This window comes from Anarrhichthys ocellatus, unplaced genomic scaffold (assembly GCF_004355925.1).
Source record: "Anarrhichthys ocellatus isolate YVR2014 unplaced genomic scaffold, GSC_Weel_1.0 scaffold5, whole genome shotgun sequence".
Taxonomy (NCBI): domain Eukaryota; kingdom Metazoa; phylum Chordata; class Actinopteri; order Perciformes; family Anarhichadidae; genus Anarrhichthys; species Anarrhichthys ocellatus.
In genome coordinates, this window is record NW_022280035.1 from 14,884,616 (window position 1) to 14,910,195 (window position 25,580).

At 40.8% G+C, this 25,580-nt stretch overlaps 2 protein-coding genes and 1 pseudogene across 6 annotated transcripts; 2 read left to right on the plus strand and 1 right to left on the minus strand.

Moving 5' to 3' along the window:
• The first annotated feature begins 677 nt into the window (after positions 1-677).
• LOC116382680 (uncharacterized oxidoreductase YjhC) lies at positions 678-5,581 on the plus strand. Of its 4 annotated transcripts, none has more exons than XM_031845927.1 (14): positions 679-838; positions 1,115-1,223; positions 1,603-1,687; positions 1,785-1,858; positions 2,010-2,069; positions 2,363-2,470; positions 2,715-2,771; positions 2,946-3,076; positions 3,214-3,268; positions 3,381-3,473; positions 3,580-3,714; positions 3,956-4,057; positions 4,415-4,576; positions 4,669-5,581. In XM_031845927.1, exons 1-14 carry the CDS (start codon positions 825-827, stop codon positions 4,795-4,797), a joined length of 1,314 nt encoding a protein of 437 aa, XP_031701787.1. In that variant the 5' UTR covers positions 679-824; the 3' UTR covers positions 4,798-5,581. The 4 variants fall into 4 exon arrangements, with proteins under 4 accessions (XP_031701790.1, XP_031701787.1, XP_031701789.1 ...); XM_031845929.1 differs by having other exon boundaries at positions 680-838; positions 1,122-1,223; XM_031845930.1 differs by lacking the exon at positions 4,669-5,581 and having other exon boundaries at positions 678-838; positions 3,956-4,091; positions 4,415-4,518.
• LOC116382648 (coiled-coil domain-containing protein 114-like) lies at positions 4,867-10,932 on the minus strand (annotated as a pseudogene).
• A 5,918-nt stretch (positions 10,933-16,850) lies between these two features.
• On the plus strand, positions 16,851-25,562 carry errfi1b (ERBB receptor feedback inhibitor 1b). 2 transcript variants are annotated; one of them, XM_031845278.1, is made up of 4 exons: positions 16,851-17,021; positions 21,136-21,288; positions 22,025-22,104; positions 23,291-25,562. In XM_031845278.1, exons 2-4 carry the CDS (start codon positions 21,242-21,244, stop codon positions 24,280-24,282), a joined length of 1,119 nt encoding a protein of 372 aa, XP_031701138.1. In that variant the 5' UTR covers positions 16,851-17,021; positions 21,136-21,241; the 3' UTR covers positions 24,283-25,562. The 2 variants fall into 2 exon arrangements, with proteins under 2 accessions (XP_031701138.1, XP_031701139.1); XM_031845279.1 differs by lacking the exon at positions 16,851-17,021 and adding an exon at positions 17,612-20,718.
• The last annotated feature ends 18 nt before the right edge of the window (positions 25,563-25,580 follow it).

Here is a 25,580-nt window from a genome sequence, read left to right on the forward strand (position 1 = left end):
TTCAAAGTTCGTTTGTTGAACAAACAACTTCTTTAATGTAGCTGTGTCAGCTGCTAGCGTGATTATTTAAACAGATGTAGAGCAAACAGGTAACGAAGAACGTTAATAAAGATTTAGTGGTGTTTTAAACCCCTTTACGCGTTATCTGCTCATTGTGATAAGTGAACATAATATGCTTAACAATCTGTCATCAACAGACGAAGAACCTAGCTTAAGACAAAAAAAATAGCAATCATAGACTGTAACTAGATAGTAATGCTACGAAGATGTAATTAACATTTTGGTTGCCCTGCTTGTTAACCAAATGATTAAAGATCCTCTTTGAACAGAGCAATGTTTGGATAGCAAACACAGATGTTTAAGACCCCCAAGCCTAAAGTTACATTGCTGTCGACTGTCACATGACTGCTGTGACCTTAATGACTCAAATGTGACCTTAACCCCCCTCATGTGACATCGACGTCTCGGCTTTTTGTTTTAAATAAACTTTAAAAGAAAAGCTCCAGCTGCCTGGCTCTTCCATATATATTAAATAGATGACTAACACTAACCTCCAGGCATGTTTTTTTGTTTTCTTTAACATTGTAACGAGCTACGAGGGAATACGAGTTTACGAGGAGCCGTGAATACAGCAGGGCCTCGTGCCCCCTCTAGGGGACGCTGTGGTACTAAGTGACTGTTTAGCGGTTGGCTTTGTTTATTCGAAGAAGTGAACTCCGCTGTTGTAGTGAAACCTACGAGTCGAACACATCGCCGCTGTTCGTAGTGGTCTTCAGACAAAATTGGACCAACGCAGAAGACAGACAGAAGGTTTTGACAGCCGTATGGGACAAAACAGGTACAGACAACCATGTCATGAACTGATAATATCTCTCCCAGAAACACTGTTTTAATGAGCTAACCTGTCTTCATATGCCTTCAATTTAAACAGATTTAGTTCACCTTCAAATTATGGCTAATCCACGCTATATTGAGATAACTAGATGAAGTAAATTCAAATAAAAACAGATCATAGGAAGTGTGGTGTCCCATTGTAGACTGTGTCTAATGAGGAGTGTTTAATAGCTCAGGCGTTGTAGGGAGTTCGTCTACAAGCTATGATTTAGTGTTAAAGTTCACAGGGTGCCAGAATGACTTCCTCCGTTCGCGTGATCGTGGTGGGAGCTGGCTGTCGAGGAGAGATCTACTCCCAGTTTGCGTCCATCCACCCTGAACGCGTTCAGGTCAGTAGAGGAGAGGGTGCACCTGCAGCCTGATCTTGCCAACAAGGAGGCAATCAGTAATTCTTGTGGATTGTGTTCTGTACTGATAAAAACATGTGATAAAAACATATGGCACCATAAAGTCCCTGTGAGCCAAATGATCCAAGATGAGATAATTGACAAGAGAAACATGTATAATATAAAAGTTTATATCACAGTACAAGTAGATGAGCAGATCAATGTGGTATGTAACAATATAGGTTCATATAGATTTGGATCATAATGTTTTTTGTTTTTTTAAATTCAATGAAGGACTTTTACTTGGATTTCCTCTGTTGTATTGCTACTTTACTTCAGTAAATGATCTGCATTATTTAAGTTGTCAGCTTCCTTATTTCAGGTTGTTGGAGTAGCTGATCCAAGGAAATTTGCTCGCACTAAACTTCAACAGAAACACAAAATTCTAGATGAAAACATATTTGAAGGTGAGCATCAAATGAAAACAATGCATTGAACCGTTTGAAAATATCTGCCTCATACTGTATATATATTATTTTACTTTTATTTTTCCTTCCAAACTAGACTGGCACAATATAGTTGAAAGAGAGAAGTTTGCAGATGCCGTGTTAATTTGTACTCCAGACCGCCTTCATAAGGTAAACAAACAATGTACTTGATATATTCTACATGTATGTGTAACTCCCAATTTTTAGTCATGTGTGTACACACCTCATTATCTGTCTGAGTTATTAACTTTGTGATTGTTCTTCGGCTAGTTAATCTATTAAACTAGTTTTTGTTCCCCAGGAACCTGCGGTGGCCTTTGCAAAGAAGGGCTACCATATTCTGCTGGAGAAACCAATGGCAGTGAGTGTTTTGTAAATAAACATAAACCGTTATAAGACAGAGCGTAACTTTAACATTGATATTTGTGAAGTTATCCTACAGATTGATTTTTAAAGTAATTTCTTTATAGATGCTGGGTTTTTTTCATCACATTTCAGATTACATTTCTTTCTAGCACTTTGAAAACTTTGGAAAAGATACTATTTTGTGTCCGTTTCTGACATACAAAAACATCCTTCTCTCTCTCTTTTTCTTTCTATGATTGCGTGACTCTCATTCCTCCCTTACACCCCAATGTGATCATGTGACATTAGACGACTGCCGAAGACTGCACAGCAATTGTGGAGACTTGCACTCAGAGTGGCGTGATTCTATCCGTGGGTCATGTTCTCCGGTATGATCCAGTCACCCACAAGATAAAGGTGAACATTTTCTGTCATACTTTCTGTTTAAGACAGTTTTCTCCACCAGGCAGGGGTCACAGTTTGGGGTTAAAATACGTCAATTTGGGTACCTTAAAAATTAAACCTGTAATTGAGTTTTTATTCAATTTTTAACAAGGAGAGCGAAGCATATTTTGATTGTTTCAATTCCAGAAAAAAAAGAAGTGGTGAAGAAAATCACAAAATTCAAAGTAAGAATTGACCTTGTTGTTTTTGTTTCTAGGAACTGATAGATGCCGGAGTCGTAGGTGATGTGATGCACATTCAGCACCTTGAGCCGGTAATAATGCAAATAGACACGAGAAATGTGTACTCAGTAGCAGGTGTGTCTTCAATGATTGCTGCTGTATTGTAATACTGCAGTAATCTCTTTACTGTAAGTAAAGTACTTTCTTTCTTTTTAAATATAAAGGCGTAACTGTTACAGATTAGTCTCGTCACCCTCTTCTTCCAGGTCGGGTTCTATCACTTTGCTCACTCCTTTGTTCGAGGGAGCTGGAGGAACGAAGCAGAGAGCTCTTTTGCTCTCTTGGCTAAATCGTGCCATGACATCGACCTAATACATCACTGGGCCGGACCACGCAGGTGAGCCATCAACCATCAATGATCAATTCCAAGCTCGTCTCATGCTCAAAATTAAGACCAACGTCTCCATGCTTTCAGGCGGACAAGGTTGTTTTCCATAATAACTAATAACTAACTTTGCTGATCGTACTTGGCAGGTGTGTGAAAGTGTCGTCATTTGGATCCGTCAGCCACTTTGGAAAAGAAAACAAGGTCTGTGGTCTCTTCACAGTATGTCGCCTAATCAAAAGAACTTAACAACCTGAAATGTTATAAACTACGCATGAGTATGAAATATGACACCGCTATTTTTTTTTTTTGTCAGCCAACAGGTGCTGGAAATCGCTGCCTGGACTGCTCAATAGAAGGAGACTGTCCATACTCGGCATCCAAAATCTACTTGAATAGAGTGAAACAGGTTCACATTTCAGCACATTATTTAAACAATTATCTATATCTGTGAACATAATACTGAAGTTGCTATACATGATTTCACATGTACTTCATGTGTGTGTGTGTACTAGGGTCACACTGGCTGGCCCGTGTCAGTCATATGTCCGAGCTCGCTCCCAGACATCGAGTCGGTAACTGAGGCCCTGAGGACCGGACCATATGGCCGCTGTGTCTACGAGTGTGACAACGACGTCTGCAGTAACCAGGTTAGAGAACACCGGTATTATATTAAGACTGGTTCTTATCCTCCATGGCACAACATACTGTACAACCCTCCTTTGACCCATTAAGCTTCGTTGATGCTCAAATAAAACTTGACACACCTGTATGGATGGTGGTATCAAACATAAACAAAACAAAAATAAACTGTAGTGTCGGATCATTTTTGTCTTCAGACTGCTGCTGATTCACAAAGTCTTGTCTCGTTAATCTATCTGGTTCTCCCAGGTTGTTAACATGGAGTTTGAAGGCGGTCTGACGGCAGCCTTTTCCATGGTAGCATTCACTGAGGAGATATGCAAGCGAAAAACCACAATCTATGGCAGCAAGGTAGGACTGGAAGGAATGTGCCAAAAAGAAAAGGGTAAGAAATGCTAAAAGTGAAGAAACAAGAAATGCTACAAAAAGGAAGCTAGCAGGAAAAAGATTTTAAAAAAATATATAAACTTTATTAAAATCATCATTTACACGAAATTTGACTAAAGGAGTGTGCAGTCAATTTCCTCCACATCAAATTAGAAAAACAGCATTTTATTTTGAAAGTGCCTCTTCCAAACTGTTAGAAGCACAATCCCACATTTACACTACTGTATCCTGGTTATACCGAACACAATCACTCTGTGTTACACACTTCAAGATGGACGCATCGGTTAAATACTACCCATATCATGACCTGTGTCTCTACAGGGGGAGCTGTCCTGTGACGGCCATGAGATACACGTGTTTGACTTTCTGACCCAAAGATCCACAAAGCACAAGGCACACAATGACGCCCCCCGGAACTTTGGCATGAGTGGACATGGTGGAGCGGACTACCACCTTATGGCTGCCTTTATTTCTGCTGTGGCTGTGAGTGCTTATAAATATTTTCTGTTTTATTGTGTCAATGTACAGCTTCCGGTTTCATTTTTGATTTGCCGTGTGTGTTTTCTTGAGTGCAGAACAACGATCCGTCCCACATCCGTTCGGGTCCCGAGGAGACACTGCTGAGCCATTTGCTGGTGTTTGAAGCTGAGCGTTCTCGACTGGAGAGCAGGGTGGTGTACTGTGGTGACGCTGGCCGAAGATAGACGACTGAAAAACACATTAAAAGGATGTGACCTTAAAAATCAAACCCTATAATGAAGCTTAGCAGAAGTTCACCCAGGAAGACTCTTTACATTCTCACACTAGTGGAAAGAAAAAAAAAATCAAAACACTAAGTGTTATTTTTACTACACTACTGATTTTGTCTGTAGATTTCTCTTAAATTCACCAAAACAAATGCCTCATTTGCGTATCCAAACATCAACTTTCAGAAAACTTGTAATACAAAAAAGAATTATCTTAATGTAAGTAATCAACTATGGAGTTTTATGGTGGTATCAATTAGTTCATTTCTTTACCCTATTCACCTGTAGTGTGCAAAATGAATGGAATTTTACAATACATTCCTCTAAGCTAGAATTCTCCACTTCATTCCGATCTATAATGTGAAGGATTTAACAGAACTTAGATGTCCTAATGTAAGTTTCATGTTTATATCTACGAGTTAAAATGTTAACCCTATTCATCTGTAGTGTCTCCCTTTAAACCAATCTACTGAACTGAGGGCCAAATCATGGAGTGCAATGAAGCTGATTGTTTATTTTATATTCCTCAGGGATTTTAATAGTGTTTGTTTGTTTGTTAGTGTGACTGATTGAGGTGATTGAGGTGAGTGAGTGAGTACACCTGATCAATCTTTTTAATTATAAGTGCCAAACCAAGAACTTGATCATTTGTTGTTCAGCATGTCATATTGTTGTCATTTGATTAAGTAGTGTTCATGTAAATTGTTCCTATAATTTATAGTAAAAAGTTATGTAATTGAAATCTTTGAATCCTTGTTTTCTCGTAATGTCATCCCACACACCATGTGACCTGTGACGGTGTGCACAATGTATCTCAGGACCTCCTGAACAGCTCCTTGAAATGCTTACATGTAAAACAAAACAACTACTACTGAGCTATGGAGAGAATACATTAAATAACCTGTGAACTGTGAACACATGTGCATTAATGTGCAATATACAGAAATATGCCATTAGGTCTCCCACTTCTTTAAAAACAAGCAGGTTATTCCCTCTTGAATCTTCCATTGAAGCTTCCCATCATATGATGTCCATCTAAACATTCACTAAAAAAAAAAAGCATAAAACTAAATATAGCCGTTAGAAAATGTAAAAGCTGAGCAAAAACTTGTTTCCAGTGGCTCTAAGGAGCATCTTCGTCTGTTAACGTCAGGTCAGTCTGTCCGTCTTCCTCCTCCTCTGAATTCGACGGTTACATTTCATGACAAGTTTGATAATCTACATGTAAGCCACCAGAGATTCATGGCTTCAGTGCTGTAAACAATCACTGAACATATTATGTTTTACACGTTTGATTGTTTAATTTTGAAGAAAATGGAGAAATCTTTTCAGATCTTGCCCTCTTTTCGAGCAATATCAGGAGATCATCTCTGCTCAACGGCTCCTTTTCCTCCAGCAGCAACGACTCCACCCCGGCTGGGTCGTGACTGAGGCTTCACAGAGATTGTAAATTCATAAGTGCAGTTTAGTTTTCAACAGAAAAGCTAAAAAAAAAAAGGTTTATTAATGATCACGGTATCGACAACACACTGCCTGTGACTGATTATTCTATACCATTGATCTTTGAGCAATGGTATAGAATGCACAAAAAAATAACACCTACACAAGTGAAGCACTCCCAGCAGCAATGGTGAGGTTGACAACTGGTGAGCTCCTTCCCAGGAGCTGCCCAGCAATCGTACGGAGACTGTCAATGTCCTGGAGGTGAGAAAGTATATCAATATGTGGTGGCAACAGGCATTTTTATCAGTTTCTCAACTCTCTAATGGTTCTATATGTGTTTTATGGCCACACACCCACGGGTTGAGGTTCTGCTGGAAGTGAATGAAGGACTGCAGAGTGAGAAGCTCATTGACTCTGTTCTCCACCCTTCTCAGGTACTCGACGACGTTTTCATCCTGGACTCCGTCAGCGGAGCCCGACTGTTCGTGAGTCACAGAGCGGTCACAGCTGAGCCGAAGCAACGACTCAACACCTGGTAAAAGTAGTTATGAGGTATAAAAATAATGAGTACTTAATTTTATCTTTCACTGGTAGATAGGTTTTTTATTGCCTACCATGATACAACATATTTACTCTACTTTTATATATACTCTACACATCTGCTGTAAAGATTACATCTGCAATTTTTAAAAACCCTTCAACAGGGAAGGATCTAATTGAAAGGAAGGTGAACGGTTTTAATTTGCTCATCCACACAATATTCCAGCCTTGTCTACATTTTTGACTGTGCAGTCTGCATGTTGCTGCTGAACTCTATCATACAGTTTGCCATGTCTCGGTTGCTCCCATTCAAAAGGATAATGTTATGCAGAGGGGGGTCCTTTGCTGTACCTTCTTTGAGCTGGTCCAGGAGCTTCTCAATGACCTCAACACGCTGTTGATAAGCTGCCAGATGTTGCCCAGTTGTCTCTTGCTTGACGGACACTTTCATCTGGAGAGCGTGATGCTGCTCCTTCTGCCGCTGCTCCTCAGCCACAAAGATCTCTCTCTCATTGCAAAGCTTTCAGTCCAAGACACAATGAAAAACAGAGAGTACAGCCACAGTTACCTTCTCCTTCTTTATCTCTCTCCCTTTTTCTCCCAGCGCACACACCAACCTTGGAGATCTGCCTTCCAATGGCCTCTGCTTCACTGTGCTGATGGTTGACAAATTTCAGCAAAGTGTTGTTCTGCTCCTCCACTAATGGAAATATATCACAACATATTTTCATCCTGATAAAAAAAAATGCACAACTTCCATCGTCTCAGTAGTTTTTAATTGGGACTTACTTTGTATAAAGTTCATGACCAGTTTGTCCAGGTCCATTTCTTTAGTCTCCGCGAGGATCTTTCTGAGAGAGACCTCAAAATCCCCCCCGTGCCAATTCCTTAGACTCCAATTGCTTGTGCCTCACTGTGGGAATTGCATGCACCACAAGGTCCTTAATTCATCCGTCACAGCCAATGGGTGACTTGGGAGCCTGAGGCAAACTTGCTGTATATAAGGAATGACGTACAGCACCTTTCTTTGGAAAATTAGTCTTAGTTTACAGAGCTCCAGCATATTAAATAGCAGCTTACTTAAGGCAGGTATTTAAAGTGGCATATTGATTCAAAATGATTAGATAAAGAAAATTTTTAAACATACAAAAAAAAGCTCAGCAGGACTGAAATCACAGAAACATGCATAGTTTGGCTTTACTGCAGTAATATTCTAATATGAAATCAAAATAATTGGCTCACTGGATTAAGAGGGTTGTCTGGTAACTGCAGGGTCAACGGTTCGATCCTCGACTGGGACGGCACGTGTCGAAGTGTCCCTGAGCAAGACACTGAACCCCCGTCTCCCTGGGCGCCTGTCATTGGCAGGCAGCCTACTGCTCCCTATATACAGGGATGGGTCAAATGCAGAGACACATTTTGTGTATGTGTATATGTATATGACAATAAAAAGGGATTCTATAAGTAACAACAGAAAACCTTCTCTTTTTGTCCTCTGCCAGACATTAATTAGTCAAGCAGTAACACCTGACAAACACAAGGTGTCGCTAGTTCACTTGATTAGAGGTAAACGCATACAGTTTGACAAAAACACTGGCTGGGAGTGATAGTGGTTTGTTGTATAAAACAGTCTGTGGACTAGGACTAGAAAAATCTCAAAATTCAGCGTTCTATCAGAGCAATAATGCTAAAGCACATAATGACTGTGTGGAAAAGGCTGAGAACTGAGAAAATCAGGATGACAGAACTTTGTACTCAGATAGCTGAAACTAAGAACTATACAATAATATTCTGACTCGTTCAAATGCGTGACATCGTTTGCTCACAGGAGACTAGGTGCCTAAACTAATCTTGTGTCCAAAGCATGATAATAATCGTCACCTTTCCTGTGGTCGCTGTCCTGGTTGTTGCGTACAAGAGCCTTTATATCGCTGAAAACCTCAAAGTTGCTGCAAAAAAACAGGTTGTCCCTCTCTTTGATGTAACGAGCCACATCCTTAGCACTCTGGTCCATCAGTGTCCTCTGTCTTTCCTGGCTCTTCACACTAGGTGTAGCCATGAATATGCAACAAACAAACAGTTATACAGAGTGGATGTACTTCATCTTTACAAATCTATGAAACAAATAGTATAAGTAAACAGTAAGCAGACATATGCAAGTGTGCCTCAGCTGAATAACTTCAGCAAATGAAGTCTGCTCTCATGCGTTTCTTGTTTGTTATCACTTAATGATGTCTGCCATTAGATATTAAGACATTTAAGGAAGGTTGGGTCTAGATTCAGAGCGCTGCAGAATGATTTACCTGGCGTTGAAGGCTTCAGTGCATTTAGTCCTCAGGTTAGAAATAGTCTTGCGAATTGCATGCAGCTCCTGGATGAGATAATACAATTAACTGTCTACATTATCAAAATATGAATCCCTTTAATACCCCTTCACTGGCCATCCCACATCAAAACATCTCTTCTATTAACAGCCATGTCTTGTGTGGCACTATTCCCAAAACTCTCTAGCTTTGGGAATGGTGTTCAATCTTCTGTTGTACAGTAGTTCTATATATATATAAAACTTCAAGAAGATCTAAAAGTAAGAGGATTGAAGTATCATTCTGGCATCTCTTCCTCCAGTTGCTACATATTGGCCGGAAGTAGTAGCAGCAGCAGCTAAATATGAATTTAAGATCTGACTGGTGTTAAGTAACCGTACCTTTTCCAGATGAGACTGAACTTGTAGAAACTGTTTCTTCTCCACCTACAGTGCCTGCAGCTCCTCCCTCAACTCTCCATTCCTGGTCATCCTCGTATCGAGGCATTTGCGACCCTAGAATAGAAAACCTAACGTAATTAATGGTTGTGTTTAATAGTTACAAGTGTCGCGGTGGAGTTGGACCAGTGACGTCTTGGTGAAGTGAATTATCTGTGTAACACTAACCCTGTACAGTTTGCTTTCTGTCCAGCGGGTGTTTTTTATTAAGCTCATACTGTGTGTAGTTCCCCCACCGGTCTTCTGTCCTGCCAACCTCCTCTCCAATTTTAAAATCTGAAGACAAAAGCAAACAAGTAGGTTCACCTGTGGTAAGAAAAACAAGAGAAATTCACCGTGCTGCACTCAATGGTCCATGGCACACACAAAACACACTTCACCTGGTCATTCAAAGAAGCCACGTGGCCATTTTCTGCTTCCAGCTCTTCATCTATTCTGTCTCTACGGGCCAACATGGCAGTGAGGTCTTGAACAACACTAGCATCAGTCCAGCGGCTACAACTCGGAGGGAAAACAGCTCTTCTTGTTCATCCTGGAGCCTATTGATCTCTCGTCTGATCACAGATACACAAGCACATAAATACACACAATGTTTGGACAAATATGTGACACTTAAAGAGGATAAAAACAAGTTATGCCTCAGGCAAACATGAAAACATAGAACTGAAGATGCCTTTGAACGCTACATGAGCAATTATTAACATTAGCCTTACGTTAACACATATTGGTTCAAATAAATTATGCTACATTGGTTCGAAACATATACTCGCGTATTACCACAAATACTTGTGTTAAAATTTTAGCTAGCTATGTTAAACAATACAAAACTAGCGTTAGCTAATCTTAGTGTTAGCACTACTTAGCTAGCTAGCTAATTAACCGAATGAAAATTGATTTCGATTCCTTTGTACACAGGTGAAGGTTAAATATGTTATTATTTACCGTATATGTTGGGTAGGTAAACTAACAACTTTAATTTAGCTAGCGGTGAGGTGCAGCTACTGATTACACTCATAGACTACTAACTTATTAAAGTATAATGTTAGCGGCTGTTATTTTGAATTCCAAGCTAGCTGAAGTAATCAACGTCAAACAGTCTGCTGTCTGTGGAATGTGCTGAGACATTAATGTTACGTTAGCTAATAGATTATGTTACATCACGATAGTCTAAATGAATTGAATATATAACAGAAAATCTTTATTAATTCACTTTAAATTAAATAGCATTTCGTAACCTGAATTAATGTGTGTCCTAAATATGGTGCCAGTTTAACAGAACGTAGTTATCGTTAGATAAAACCGCCACAGAAGCACCTCACTTACAAGGTGATGGTGTTTAGGACTATCATTGTTAAAGTTGGCATTTAAACATTTCGTGAAGGATGCTCTGAATTTGTTTCAGCAGACAATATCGGGGAAACAAATCACGTTTCCCCATAGATTCAGTTGTTAGCGCCCACCTGGAGACTGGGTTGCAGGTCTAAACTTGCTGAAGCAGATAATGCCTGCAGGTATCTTTTTTTTAGAAGCAACTGCTGCTTATTGTTCTAGTCATCATTGTCTTCTTTTCTTTCTATATATTTTTTTTTACAACCATCAGTTTTATTGTAATAGTATTCAAACAAGTAAGTAATGGTGAACAGGTAATTACTCTATTGCATCACACTCCGGTCAAACTGCGTCACAATTTTATCAGGAAATCACATTCCATCACGGAGGGAGGTGTCCCTCTTAATTACCCTCTGAGCGTAATAATGTCAACAACATCACACCATTTTTGGACCTTGCAACACATCCAGGATGACTAATTCTGGAGTGTGTCCCAGAGTCCATACTCCCAGATGGATCACGTTGTGTTGATGGTTGGATTGACACAGTTATAAGACTACTGTGGCAAGAAGGGTGTGTAAAGAAAGCTGAACACATGACGAAATGATTGAATCACAGAAAAACTTTGACCTGCTGCCAGGACGGGATTACGGCACTCCTTCAGGCAAAGCCCGCATTTTCCATTTGATTTAATCAGTTTGGTCATTTCTTTGAGCGGTTTCTGAACCACAAGCATATAGTGTTTGACAGATTGAAACCGAAATAAATAATGTTCACACCTGTCTACGTTTTTGTCTTTTTTTCTCAAGAGTAAGAAAAATCAACCTCGAGACGTTCCCTAAGAGGTTTGGACAGATCAGACACACACATACAATATGCCAGATAGACTGGCGACGTGCTCTTGGAGACAAGTTTGCAAACTGAGTCAGCAGCTGCATTTTTGAATGACTCAACCAGTCCACCACAGAGCCCTTTCGTTTCTCTGAGCCCTGCCCTCATACACCCTCACACAGGCACGTACTGCCTACGTTTACGCAGCGGCTTACCTCACCACAGCATCACTTCCTCACACTTAACTAGGATACCGCCTCAAACAGCCAGCGGCAATATAGACAACATTTTCCAAAGTGGTAAATCAGCACAGTAGGCAATCGCATTGTAGGTGGAAGTGCTGATAATCCTGTAATCCTCCCCGAGTCATTTACTGCATGAATCAGTCATGTTGCCAGGAAGAGACTCCCACTTCTGCTTTGAATTCTTTGGGACTTATCTGCTGGAGGACTATTATAATGTTATAATGGTTATTCTCCCTCACACACACACACGGGCATCTGTGATCAGGGAACTGGAGGAGGAAAGCAAGGAAGGGAGCAGTAAACTGTAAAACATGGTGGAGTCTGGCTCTGCCGGTGACTCAACAGGAAATGATGGAGCGGGAGTAAGTTAGGTGAGAGAGGGAAGAAGGTGGGAGTGAGAGGAGAGATACGGTGAGGGGGAAAAATGACTTTGTCATGCCTCAGGACTCTGAGCTATGTTGTGAGGAAATGCACACTAAGAGACATCATACTGAAAAGAAATCTGTAAATTGTAAAAACACAGACCCCCCCCCTCGCTACTCTGCACAATAGAGTTCATGACATGGACGCACACATGGTAAATAATCAGCAGTCGAACAACAATACTACCAAACTTGGCTATTTTCCGTTGCCCTCCAGAAAGGTGACCGTGTTTGTCATGTGGTGGTTCAAAAAGACTTTGCCCTCGGAACAGGTTGTGACCGCTGCGAAGACAAGCAAATATTGACAGTGCCTTCCTGTCACACAATGATGCAACCTTGTGTGTACGCGATAACAAATAACGTTTTTTTTTACTGAGAGAGTTGATACTGAGGATAATATTTAAAAAAAAGTCAGATTCCTTTCATATACAGTTAATTTTCTCCTTCCTTCACCCTCAATCAATTCAACTGAATTTCTTAATGAGCTGTAGATCATCTTCACAGGGATGCGGAAGGCCTCCTGCTGGGCCTGTGGACCCTCTGCCCACATTGAGGCCTGAACTCACGGGAAGGGAAGCTGCCCTGGCCTGCAATGCTGCATCCTGGGCAAAGAATCGCTCTTTTCATGCTCGAGTCTCCGCCAGTCATTGAAGCTCTCACCATGAAATCCGATGTCACAGGGTTTAAATCACTGTAACCCTTGCCACTTCCTCTCGCTTCTTTGCCCACTGTTTTGTTGTTCTCTGTTGGTGCCCTGGGGGAAAAAAGTATTTCTTGTCCTTTTATAAGGATAGCACCACTACACATAAAGCTGTGTGTTTGTATGTATGTGTGTGTGTGTGTGTGTGTGTGTGTGTGTGTGTGTGTGTGTGTGTTTTCCACCTCTAATTCATTCATTTGCTTGTAGCTACATTTCATTCACAGGGCACAGTAGCGGCCTGTAGTGCTATTCGTGTAATTTGTATCAATTAATTTAACATTTGATCAGAATAGCTTTCTTTCACAGAGAGTATTTCCTTTTGGCCTTCAGCTCAGTTCCTGAACGACCCAACGATCAAAGGCAGCACAAACATCATTCTTCAGCCCATCCTCCTCTTCCTCCAGGTGGCTGTTGGTTCTTTTGATAACTGAGCTGTCTCCTCACAGGCTGAGGTCAAAAGGCCACGATGCGAAGCCCACTCAGACACTTGAGGAGCCCGAATCCTCCCTGACGCCTCCGTCTTGTCAGACCCAACCGCAGATCCATTAACTTAAAGAAGATTAAAAGAAGGGTGTGTTTTTCAAATCACACAAAACTCTGCCCACAGCAGTGATACAAGTCTGAATGAATGCTACTCATTCAGGACATTTCTAAACCTATTTATCCCTAAGAGCGATGTGGCGACATTACTCTCTGGCAGTCTAAAAAAATGACATCAAACATGAGTGTTACACGTCAGGCTGAAGGAAGTAGTGGGCAGTAGCGAAGAAGTTCAATTTTCATGTCTTTCATGAGAAATTCTCTCTGGTTTTACACAATTGCTGCAACGTCATTCCGGAGTTGGATGACGATGCCCTTTGTTTCAGCTCCGGGGCCCTATTACAGAATTTACTCATCTACTCAAGAACTCTTCTTTTAATGGACACACATTTGAACTTGTTACACATGTAACAGCTATAACTGAGACATATTTCCATAACAGTCTCATCTTAAAAGTTTACATCTAATAAACGTATATGGGATACACGTCTCATTATTTGTCACAACCTCTAACAGGATGAGTGACAAATAACAGGAATGTGAAACTCAAACATAAGACTGGTGGACCGTGACTTTGAAAACAGCAGCAGGCTCGTCTGTCTGCAGTCTGTAACGGGGCTCTAATTACTATTACATGTTTGTACGCAGCTGGTTCCTCTATAAGAGAATTCCCTGTGTCACCATGTCAGCACATCAACCTACACAAATGTATTTACCATAGAACACGTTTGTTAACACCTACTTACTTTTCTTTCCTATTCCAGCTTGAGACGTTGTTAAATGGTGGGCAGACATTTATCTTCTGAGACATTTCTTATTTCAGGGGTTATCTGCTGTTCATTTTGAAACTAACCGTCTCTGCCAATCCAGCTTATTTCAGGTGTCGTCATCGCCTTTCACTAACTACCGATGCATGATTTAGCCTTGGTGTTTCTTGTCTTTGATCGAATTGAGCTCATTAAAGAAAAAAAACATAAACAGAAGGCCTGGATTTTAGTCGAGCTTTGGTGATCCATCATTAATTTTGCCGCAGCATATGGGAGTTCTTTCAGAGCAATCCATCTTTGAAAAAAGCAGCAGGGGGAGGAGGGAGGGGGGTTACAGATGTGGGAGGTGGGCTTCTGACTGCACTGACAGCTGTGAGGGACGGAGGTCTCTCAAAGCAGGAAATGACTTGACCTGCCCTGTGGGAGACTGGCCCACCGCGTCAACAACCCCCACAGCTTTGAGCATCCTGGGTCACCACAAGCGCCCACGGAGGGCCTCGGAGCAACAGTAGGACAGAAAATCTGCCGACCCCGGCAGCAAAAAGTTTCAATGTGTACGGTGCCGGCTCACCTCTACACAAACGGAACAGAACAAGTTGCCGAGACCTTAAAAGGGCTTGACATTATTCAGGTGTAGGTTGCACCATTACCTTTCAAAGACAAAGCCTTACATTGGTTGGGTGCAGTGTGACAAACCAACAGGAGTTTCACCTTTAAGTCACACTGGAACCACATGTGATATCAGTCATTGCACCACAGGAAGTGGATCAAACGGCCTATTTGCTAAAAAGTATGAGTATTCCTTTAAGCAAACAAATTATGTTGGTGGAAGAGGAACGGTTGATGATTGCAGCAATAGAAGCACATGTGGTGTATTTATTTTGTGGGTTTGTAATTTACAGTAGGCATATAGGTATAAGGCACTCCTTAATCCATATAGGACCCTATAAGGATTTTATTGGAGTATTAAAACAGTGGAAAAATATAACACTCGGATAGAAGGAGGGGAGGTCACAGGGTCGTTTGGCGTCGCTCGTACACTTTTATGAGGTGGTTATTTTATTCACCACTTTACAATATTTAATGTGTCTATTTGCCCGAGGCTTTGTTTGTATTGTAACAACAGTAAAAAGATCATTTAGCAGTCTGGAGGACGACTGTAGGCTCAGTGTGGTCTGGCCTGACCTCACTTCCCTGTTATTTTCCAGTAAATGGCCTCCTGTATTGTCCTTCATTCTCTCTCGGTGTGGGTGAAGACAAACACAGACAGTGAACTCCAATGTGACATCCAGGCTTCAAAACAAGTCCACATCCACCATAACTGGCCTCCCAATCTTGTATGTGTTCTATCAGTCGTATATTGTACTGCACGCCAAAAGCCACCCACACACTCTCTGCCTCCCACACAGGTCAATCCAAAAATTGTTTACTGTCTTATGAAGGGCAATTTCCCAAACAGTCAACACACAAGGCAGATAAAATGATATTAGTATAATTCTGGGCATCTCTGGGCATTGTTGCTCTTTGACCGTAACTTGTTGCACGGGAAACATTGTTTGTAAAACTGGAAATTTGACATTAATGTTAAACATTAACATAAATTATCCGGGATTAAATTAAATGCTAATTCTATTAAAATCCCTCAATGATATTGCAATTTTGTTGGATTTACAGACTTGAAATAATCGCATGTCTATCATTGATTTGCCAAATTCACTGGGAGTGAGGACACACATGATAACAGCTGCACTTGGAGTGAGTTTCTGTTTGAGTATGAGTTTATCTGAGCCATATTCTGAACTGAAAATCCACCTTCTCTGGTTTACAGTGATGGAGGACGTATCACATCCTGTACTCCATCTCTAGTCAAAATCCTGGATGTAAGTAAAAGTACAGAAATATAGCAGCAAATGTTATCAAAGTATTGTTGTCTTGTTATTGGGGATACCTTAGTGTACAAGCATCATTTTAATGTTGCAGCTGGTTAGAATATAGCGGATTAGAACCTTGTCTGTACTGCTTTGTAGTTTAAACAAGAACAAAGCCTACAAACTATCATGTGTTTTGTAAATTAAATCTGTAAACTAAGTGACTAGAGTTGTCTGTTTAAACTAAATACAAATGAAATGAAATACAATATGTCCAGCCGAAAATAAACGGAGTAGAGTTAATGTGAATATTCAAGTAGCCTAATGTACAAGTCACACACACACACACACACACACACACACACACACACACACACACGTAGTTATTTTCTACCTCTGCTGGTTTATACGTCATCAACTACTTTTTCTGGTAATGTTTAGTTTTCCCTTGTGTTTCTTTTTTTTTATCTTTTAGGGGGATTTTTCTCCCTTTAAGACGGACTTGGGAGGAGTTACAGTAACGCTGTCGGGGTGCTGTGAGGATTTATAAGGAGATGTGGAAACCCGCGTCACGCTGACTAAACGAGTTTAACCTCCTCCCGGGCTTGTTGACAGAGGAGGGATATTGCACATGGTTCAGGTTGGACTGAGAGACTGACTCGTACTCGCCTGTTGATTTTCTCTCACTGGACTCGAACGACCCGGCGTTACGTGGTGGACTAATGACGTTTTAATGGTAAGACTCTCCTTCCTAATAGCTATCACAATGATGAGTGACTTGATAAAACAGGGCTTTAAATTAACTTAAACCGGGCTACCAGAGGCAGTGTTTAACGTGAACGGGGGAGCCTGCTATTGGATCGTATTCCTCGCGCGGAACTTAACGTTAAATGTGAAGAGACTCGGGAGACGCGTCCAGCTGGTCCGAAGTTACCCTGACCGTTTGTTGTTTCTCTGTGAACACCCTCGGGTTGAACTGTGTGGACCGATTCAGCTCGTCTGTCCGGGTTATTTGTCTGTGAGCAGCGGGACAGGCTGCTCTCTTGACCCGCTGCACGGTTCCTAGATGTCCGCCAAGTGAAGTCCCATCTGGGGATGGGTGAGTCCTGGACTGCTCGGCCCATCCACGGTCAGCCGCTAGTGGGCGCTGAAGACACGGGGCGAAATGGTAGCGTTAGTGTGAGGAGTTTAGTCCAATTTGATATGAATAAATTGATGAAGGTTTAATTCTAGTGATGACAAATTGAAATCGTTTTAAATCTATCCATCTATCTGTCTATCTATCTATCTGTCTGTCTATCTATCTATCTATCTGTCTATCTATCTATCTATCTATCTGTCTATCTATCTATCTATCTGTCTATCTGTCTATCTATCTATCTATCTAGTATATTTCTATATACTTGTGCTGTAACTATACTTATCAATTATGTTTACATAAATGTAGCATATGGGTATCTACATATTGATCCATTTAAAGGAACTACTGAATATATATTGTGATCAGTAAGAAACGCCTAGTTAGTGAGACTACTCTAAAATTTAAATAAACTTGAATAAACTTGTTAAACATTGTTAACAATATTGAATTTATATTTTTAATTGTTGCCTCACCAGATTGTTGCCTATATTCATTATAAATGATGAGCTCTCTCAGCTTAATCAGTTCATTTTTAAATGTAATTGTTTGACAGGTAGTCACATTTGAAAGCTGGATATGAATTAGCTCGAGGAAATACAATTTCGAATAGCTCTAAATAGTTTAACCTATAAATATGAATCTTTAGAATTACAGTGTACAGCTGTCACTCACTAACTCACAAATTGGAAAATTTCCTATGACATCACCTAACTTCACCACCTGCAGCCTGTGAGGAAATGAGAATCAGCTCAGCTGTAATTTTTGTCTTTTCTGCCAACAACACCTAACGAATTAGCTTCAAGCCAAATATGGCTCTTAAAAAACAGTGTTGAAGTTATTCATATCCTAACAAACTGCTGAAAAATATAAACTATAAAGAAATACAAAGATATTACTTTTTCTTTTAGCAATGGGCCTATATGCTATAAAGTTGGTCGTGTTGGTGTGTGGCATATATTGGCCAGGTTTTTTAGAGATACAACATATTAGTCATGGGCCTAAAATGTAAAAATATCAAATAATCTCATGTCACAGCTGTTAACTACAATAACAAAATAACTACACACTCAAAAGATTAAAGATCAATGTTTTTGCAAATGACAGAGAGAACTAAATCTGCATTTTATTTTCTATGTTTTGTTCAACCTACAAACTGTACTTTATCCCCCACATGCCACTTTTATCCCATCATGCCGTGTGCAGTGAATTGTCATGATCAGGGGACGTGAATGGTTAAATCAACTGCATCCATGAGGCATGGCCCGGTCACATCTACAACACAGGCCTCAAACATATATGACCCATTTAGAAACCAATACATGTAGAGTAGACAGTCTGCAACAAGTCTGGTTGTTACTAAACTATTGAACTATACTATATTACTCTTACTATAAAACTGTATGAAAGCCTCAGTCACAAATTTAGATATCCTTCCTTTAAATAAACCAACTACAGTTGTCTATTTAGTTTATTTGTTTAAAGAAACATTCATCTGGCTGCAAATACCGGTGTTGAGAAAATTATGTCACATATTACGGCTTTTTTGTTTTTGTATTGTGTCTCACCAATGTTGTGGTGGAAACATTTACAATGAATGCATTTGGTAAGATTTCTGTCCGGCCTGCTAAGCTCCGAGTGTAACTCGGCCAGCAGAATTAACGGCAAGTTATAAATCAGGTGATGTAAAGCACATACTTTATACCAGCACCATAATTCAATTATCTGTAAAGGTCCAGTCAGTGAATGGCCTATTGCCTGTAAAAAAAAAAGTGAAGTAGGAACAGCCAAGGAGAGCACATCTCCTGCATGAGATAAACAAACTGTTTACCAGCCTCTGGCTTCTCCTTTCAACGGTGCCAGTCACACAATTTGTAGCACAGGCTCATACCTTGGCCATGTCAGCTTGTCTCCATGGCGTATCGTCAGGCCTAACCTCATGGGAGAGTTCACTTGTATTTTCAGGCTTGCTTCACTGCGCACCAAAGTGACACAAAGCCCCATTCATGGCTGAGAGTGGCTCCATTCATGGACATCGAGTACTTGCCGGTAGAATTCATAATTGTTCAGCGTCTTCCATCTCCGAGGATCACTGGCGGAAATGACGCAACACTCGGTTGTTTTAGGGATGACATAAATATTCAAATGTAGCATGGAGTCACTGTTTTGTTTGTGGTGGGGTTTGTGTTGCATTATGCATGCGCTGCATTGTCTGCTTCCCACGTCAACTATCGGCCTGTCAGTGACATGAAACAGAGCAGGACTTAGAAGAATGAGATTGTAGTGTTATAGTAAAATTGAGATCTTGAGTTGCCCTCCGGGCGAGAAGGAGGCAGGTTACTAATTAGTGGTTTGCTGGAGAATTGCTGCATGGTTCAATTCTATAGTCAGGAACAGACATTTATAGTGTATTTTCCTTTCGGTGCATTTTATTTTGAAATGTAGGTGATTATGATCATGAAGCAGATGGATTTGCGTAATAAATAATGTTTTTATGGGTTAAATGTAGTGGTCAAATTTCATGAATGTAAACTGTATGTGACAACTGACGAAGGGCCACATGTTTTGAGCAGCAGAGGGAATGAATACTTTGCGTGTTGCTGACACAGGGGCATCGCTCAGTTTTAAACCACTTCAGTTGTCAAGCGGTCTCTTCAACAAAACCTTTGACCCTCCACCTTGTGAGTAAAGTAAGGAAGCAAGGCGTATGTGTCTCCTGTCACATAAAAGCAGGATGACTAGTATATCCGTCACAACAAACAGAAAATGATCGATATCATCATTATCGGCCCTCAAGTTCCATATTAATCTCTGAGGATGACCGTGACCTGACCCAGAATACATGTGTTCATCTCCACGTAAAGGGGATGCCAGTTGGTGTTTGTCTTTCTTTAAGCTTTTTTAATTCAATACAAAATTAAACAACACTTTTTTTCATTACTCAGCAGATAGTAACATATTTCAGGCAATACCTAATATCATACGTGTGTCTCAGTGGTGGAGTTTGTCATGCAGTAACACAGGAATGCTGCACAATTAGCCCCTGTTGTAAGGGCGGATACTGCAGGGTTTCATGGTCACAGAGAGGAAGGAGGGCGACGAGTACTGCTGCCCTCCCACATCTGACCCAGAGGTTGTGCAACAGCCTGCTCATCAGACAAATGGCTTTAAGCTGGAACCACAAAGAGACACACACATGGCAGCTGCCCGAGCAGACGAAAGTCATTTACTGGGCTTTTGTTGTGACTGTTATTTCTTAAAGGCTCACCTAAAACGATGGGAGGGTTTCAGGAATGTAAGTTTGTACGTAATTAACCCACAAGATACAAGATGGATATAATGATTTATTTGAAGGTGGTAAATGCTTTTGTGTTTCTAGCCTATAAGTATTTGTTATAGAATATCTGTCCTGACCATTGAGCTGCCTGGTAAGACGAGTGCGTGCAGCTGGTTGTGCTGGATGCGGTTGTGCTCCAGATGTGCACTGTTTATATGCCCTGTTCATGGCCAGTTCACACTGACGAAGGTGTGACCGGAAACAAATACAAGCAGTGATGTAATGCAAAAGCCAAATGTTGAAGTTTTGTTCAAAGCCTAATTCTGACCTGACGCACCTGCTACAACTACATGTGAATGTACAAGTTTCTTGTTACGCATGGAAAAATAGCCAGGTGATTCCACTAATACTCAGTTTTCTGGTTATCTCCAACAGCTGTCTGCTGTCTAGAATGAAGCTGTGATGGGTTCGATGGAGCTGACTTGTGTTCAGATACCAAACACGCCTTCATGCTTTTTGAGATCACAATTTCTACCACAAAATGGCTGGAAGTCAGAATAACTACTGGTCACAACATGACCTGAACAGGTACGCAAACACCGCTCTAGTACTGATAGAAACAAAATGTAAAGAAGGATCAGTTATTATTGCATAGTGTGACAACACAAACACTTCTTTAACTTTCATCAAACAATATCAAGAGTATAATTCTGGCACTATTCATGTTAAATACTTGGCACAAAAAAACAAATTCATATTTATCTGATTATTTTTGTGTTATTTTATCATGTTTCATATGTAACAGAAAGAAAAATATCTAATAGAAATGAGTTCAGTGCTTCACGTCAGCATCCAAAAACAAATATTTAAGATTTTATACATCTGACAATAAACATACCCTCTTGCATTGACTTATCCCCAGAGAAAAACCTCATGTGTCTGTGATCGGAATCCATCATATTGGCGATTTATTATTGAAATAGCCACGAACCACAAATCTACCTTTGCAATCTGTATAACACACAACGTGCTCTATTGCTTGACCCTTCACACTGGATAAGGAAAGACTGGAGGGATCCCGCTATCAGGGTTGACAGATATGCAAAAGAAGTTTCACATACAGAAGAAAATGGTTGAGAGAATGTGCAATGCTGTTAAAATAATGTAAAAACATGGAGGACGGCAGAACATATGTTCTGTTGAAGCATATGTCATGCCTGTTATCTCACATACATAATGACTTACTCCTGACAGGTTATGTATTGGAATGATTTACATACATGCACAGCTCTGTACGGATTTCTCAACCTCTCTTGTGTTGCAGAGAGTGTTTTGGCCTGAGTGCTGACATGGAACAAAACCTGACGGAGCTTCAACAGCAGCAAATGGACAAGGAACTTAACTGTGAGTCTTTTACGTGTTGTTGTTTTTACATGTAAATTATTATAAATTGACTACAAGGGAAACTACAGATTGACAACTAGCAACCAGTTCAGTTAACTTGGATGTATGTGACACTTGTGATGGTTTAAATGTTGTGTGAATTTGAAAGAATCTCAGTTCAAATTTCCAAAGGAATATTGTAATAATAATATTCATCTGTAAATATTGATAATTGGGGCAATGCTTGTTGAAAATGAATTGCTACTACAACCTGTTTTAGATTTGTGTGATCTACATTAGAATTAACTGTTAAACCTTGAGATACACACACAGTACACATGATTATCAGTTACCTGTGAAAATGAATTCAAATAAAACATTCATAACATTTTACAGCAAATCACATTCTTGACTTTCTCAAAAAGAAAAGGTCAGAAATATTTTTTGACCCTGTATTTTTTGAAATATTTTTGAATTGTGAAAGAATAGTGTACAGAAGTTGTGCTGTACTAAATCATACATTTTCTTAATGTTGACAAAATTGACTAGTTTAATTACACGGTATGACTCTATACTCTGCCTTGGCTGAACAAACCAGAGTTCAAACCCTGTTTAACTAATAAAACAGCGTGTTGACAGGGTTATGGCGAGTTTGTCATCACTGGACTGAGCTGTGTAGCAGAGGGAGCGGAGAACGGAGTCAAGGAGGAGAGGAAGCGATTGCTCCCTGGTCACCAGCTGTTCCTGCAGTCTGGGGCATGTCGGATGTTTCCACCGAGAAAGTTATGGGAAGCTCCGTTAAGATTATGGCCTGCGCTGCAGATAATGACGAAGCCCGTGTTAATCAGGGTGTTGTGGCTGATCTTTGACGAAGAGGGTGATAGGTTAAGCGGTTGTTTTCAACATGTTTTTAATCCCGTTTCCCAAAAGATACCTTCAGCAAAACAGGAGGTTTTTTTTTCTAAGTAGTGTCCCACTCCCCCAGGTATTTTCTTCCTCCTACGCCATCACTACACTCTAGTTAAAGTTTTTCTCTCATTGGAAGTTGTTTTCCATGTTTCCTCCTCTGAGAATTGTTTCTGCAGTGAAGGAAACAACAGTGATAGCAAAACCATGAACGGCAAAGCAACGGTTTCTCGGCGTAAAGTTCAATTTAGGATTTCATGAAGACGGTTGTATAATACCTGATTGTTTTTCCCTTTCCCAGGCAACATCTCCCAGTCTCCTTTCTACTCTGATACGTACCGCCTAGTGTCTGATAACACGCTACGGCCTCATGAGGGAGACCAGGTGGTCCCTTCTTCCCAGAGACGGACGGTGTTTGGGGGCCACCAGAGAGAAGCCAAACCCCTGCCGCCTCTGCCTGACCCTGAGGAGGTCATGTCTGATGAGGCCGCCGATAGTGAGGTGGAGTTTTTTACCAGTGACCGACGGCGCCTTTTGCCCAAAAGCTGTCCCAAGGCCATGTGCAGGGGCACAAACAGAGACTTCGGCCAGGTGAATTACGCCTACCAGGAGAGCTCGTGGCGGGCTGGTGGTGCGGGGACCGGCTCCATGGCTTTCTCGTGGCCAAGCAGAGAGCACAGACCAACCCGAGGAAGTGGGTTTTGGGCACTAGCTGCCCAGAGAGAACACCACCAGCATGTGGCGTCAGCAGTCGGGGATGATTTGTCTAGCAAACAGCCAGACCACCACAGACTCCGGTTTCCCTGTTCAGGCCCTGCTTCCCAGCCTGTCCACAGCAGCGCCTCAACCTGCCCCACTGACAGGCCGCTAATCCCTCCTCGTATCCCCATCCCGCCAAAGCCTCCTGCTCTCTCAAAGACTGTGAGCTCCAGCGAGGAAGACAAGCCTCCCAAAATACCTCCAAGGGTCCCCTTAGTCCCACCCTGCCCACCACGTACCCCGAGCCCCAAGAGCCTTCCAATTTATATCAACGGAGTGATGCCTGCCACACAGAGTTTTGCTGCTAACCCAAATTATGTGAGTAAGGCATTGCAGAGACAGCAGAACGAAAGGGTGCCACCCGCAGCTCAGTTTTCCCCCTGCATTGTTCCCATTGTGAAGGACGGCAGGAAGGCCAGCGCTACACACTACATCCTCCTACCGCCGGGCCGACCGGCGTACTCGGACAGACGAGAGAGACTCCTGAGTGAACCAGCCAGGATGGGGAACAGCAGCGTCTGGCAGAACAGATAGAAACCATGACTTATGTCCCAGTCTGAAGCTTGAGGAGTACAAAACTGTGACTGACATCATTAATAACCATGTGGTACACAATTGTGCCGAGTGTGTGAAAACATTTACATGCTACATTCACACGTCTAATGTCATATTGGTGTTATTTTTAATGACTTTATGTTTTTCAAGATCACTTATGTCACAAAACACTGTGAGGGTTTTTAATCTTACCGGTCAGTATTTCAGCAACATGAAAATAATTAAAACATTCCAGTGTTTTCACTAACAGATGAGAATATTTACATAACCGTTTTCAATTTGGGTTTGCACAGATTCTGCCGTTGTCTCACAGTGAACATGTCTTATCACTCGTTCACTTTGAAGTCTGACAGCCATATGCTCATATCACTAATACTATATTTCTTACAAGAGAACAAATAATTACTGTACGTACAAGCTGGGCTTGTACCAAACTGATCATCCCATGTGCGGTTTTTTTTTTTAATGACGATGCTGCTTGAAAATCTTAAGTATGATTTATTGATATATTTAATGTTTTGCTGAATCATTCTCACATTAAGATTCATGTTAAATTCAACAATGTGGCCGATATTTGCGCGACAACAATCAAACCATGCTTTGAACAGTGAAACAAACAGCTGATAAACCTCAACTTCTGTTTCTACTTCAGTGCTTATGACTTTTGCAGGCTTTTTGAGCAAACCACAGCCGACCTGCAAAATACAATGTAAGTATTGACTCTTGCATCATATTCTCTGCTCATGTGCACAAAGTTGAATCTAAAGGAATGAAAAGAGTGGCCTCACCACCTGAACACAGGACTGAAACCTGCGGCCATCCTCAAAATGATTGACAGGTCTTTTTAATACATATGAAGTACACAACTCTTTACTCTTTCAGTAAAACACGCTTCCATTTTCACTTATGGTCAGTTGAGAAACTTTTAATCATTATGATGAATTGTTTTTATGTATGTGCTTTTATCTCAAACAATGTATGTTTAAAAAAGTACATATTTGGGCCTTTAATGATTCTGTATTTGTGTGTGTGTGTGTGTGCGCATGGAAGTCATGTTACGTTTACACTGTAGAGATGCAGACCCCCCCGTCTACAACCTTTGTTACATCAACAGGTTGGAAGTTCTCATGAAGATTCTGTGTCAGATTTGGCCCAAGCTAAAACTGTTAAGTTCATAATGTTAATGTCAAAAGTAAATAATTGTAAAATTGTTTTTTTAATCTATTTATAGAAATAAAATAACTTATTCATTCTATGAACTGGGCTCAATATCTTTT

What these genes read in the sequence shown, in the direction of transcription:
- LOC116382680 (XM_031845927.1), top strand. An exon ending in CTCCAGACCGCCTTCATAAG is followed by an intron (nt 1,859 to 2,009) that starts GTAAACAAACAA and finishes TTTGTTCCCCAG; the next exon opens with GAACCTGCGGTGGCCTTTGC. An exon ending in TGCTGGAGAAACCAATGGCA is followed by an intron (nt 2,070 to 2,362) that starts GTGAGTGTTTTG and finishes ATGTGACATTAG; the next exon opens with ACGACTGCCGAAGACTGCAC.
- errfi1b (XM_031845278.1), top strand. Translation starts at nt 21,242, where the DNA reads ATGGCTGGAAGTCAGAATAACTACTGGTCACAACATGACCTGAACAG. An exon ending in TCACAACATGACCTGAACAG is followed by an intron (nt 21,289 to 22,024) that starts GTACGCAAACAC and finishes CTTGTGTTGCAG; the next exon opens with AGAGTGTTTTGGCCTGAGTG. An exon ending in AATGGACAAGGAACTTAACT is followed by an intron (nt 22,105 to 23,290) that starts GTGAGTCTTTTA and finishes TCCCTTTCCCAG; the next exon opens with GCAACATCTCCCAGTCTCCT.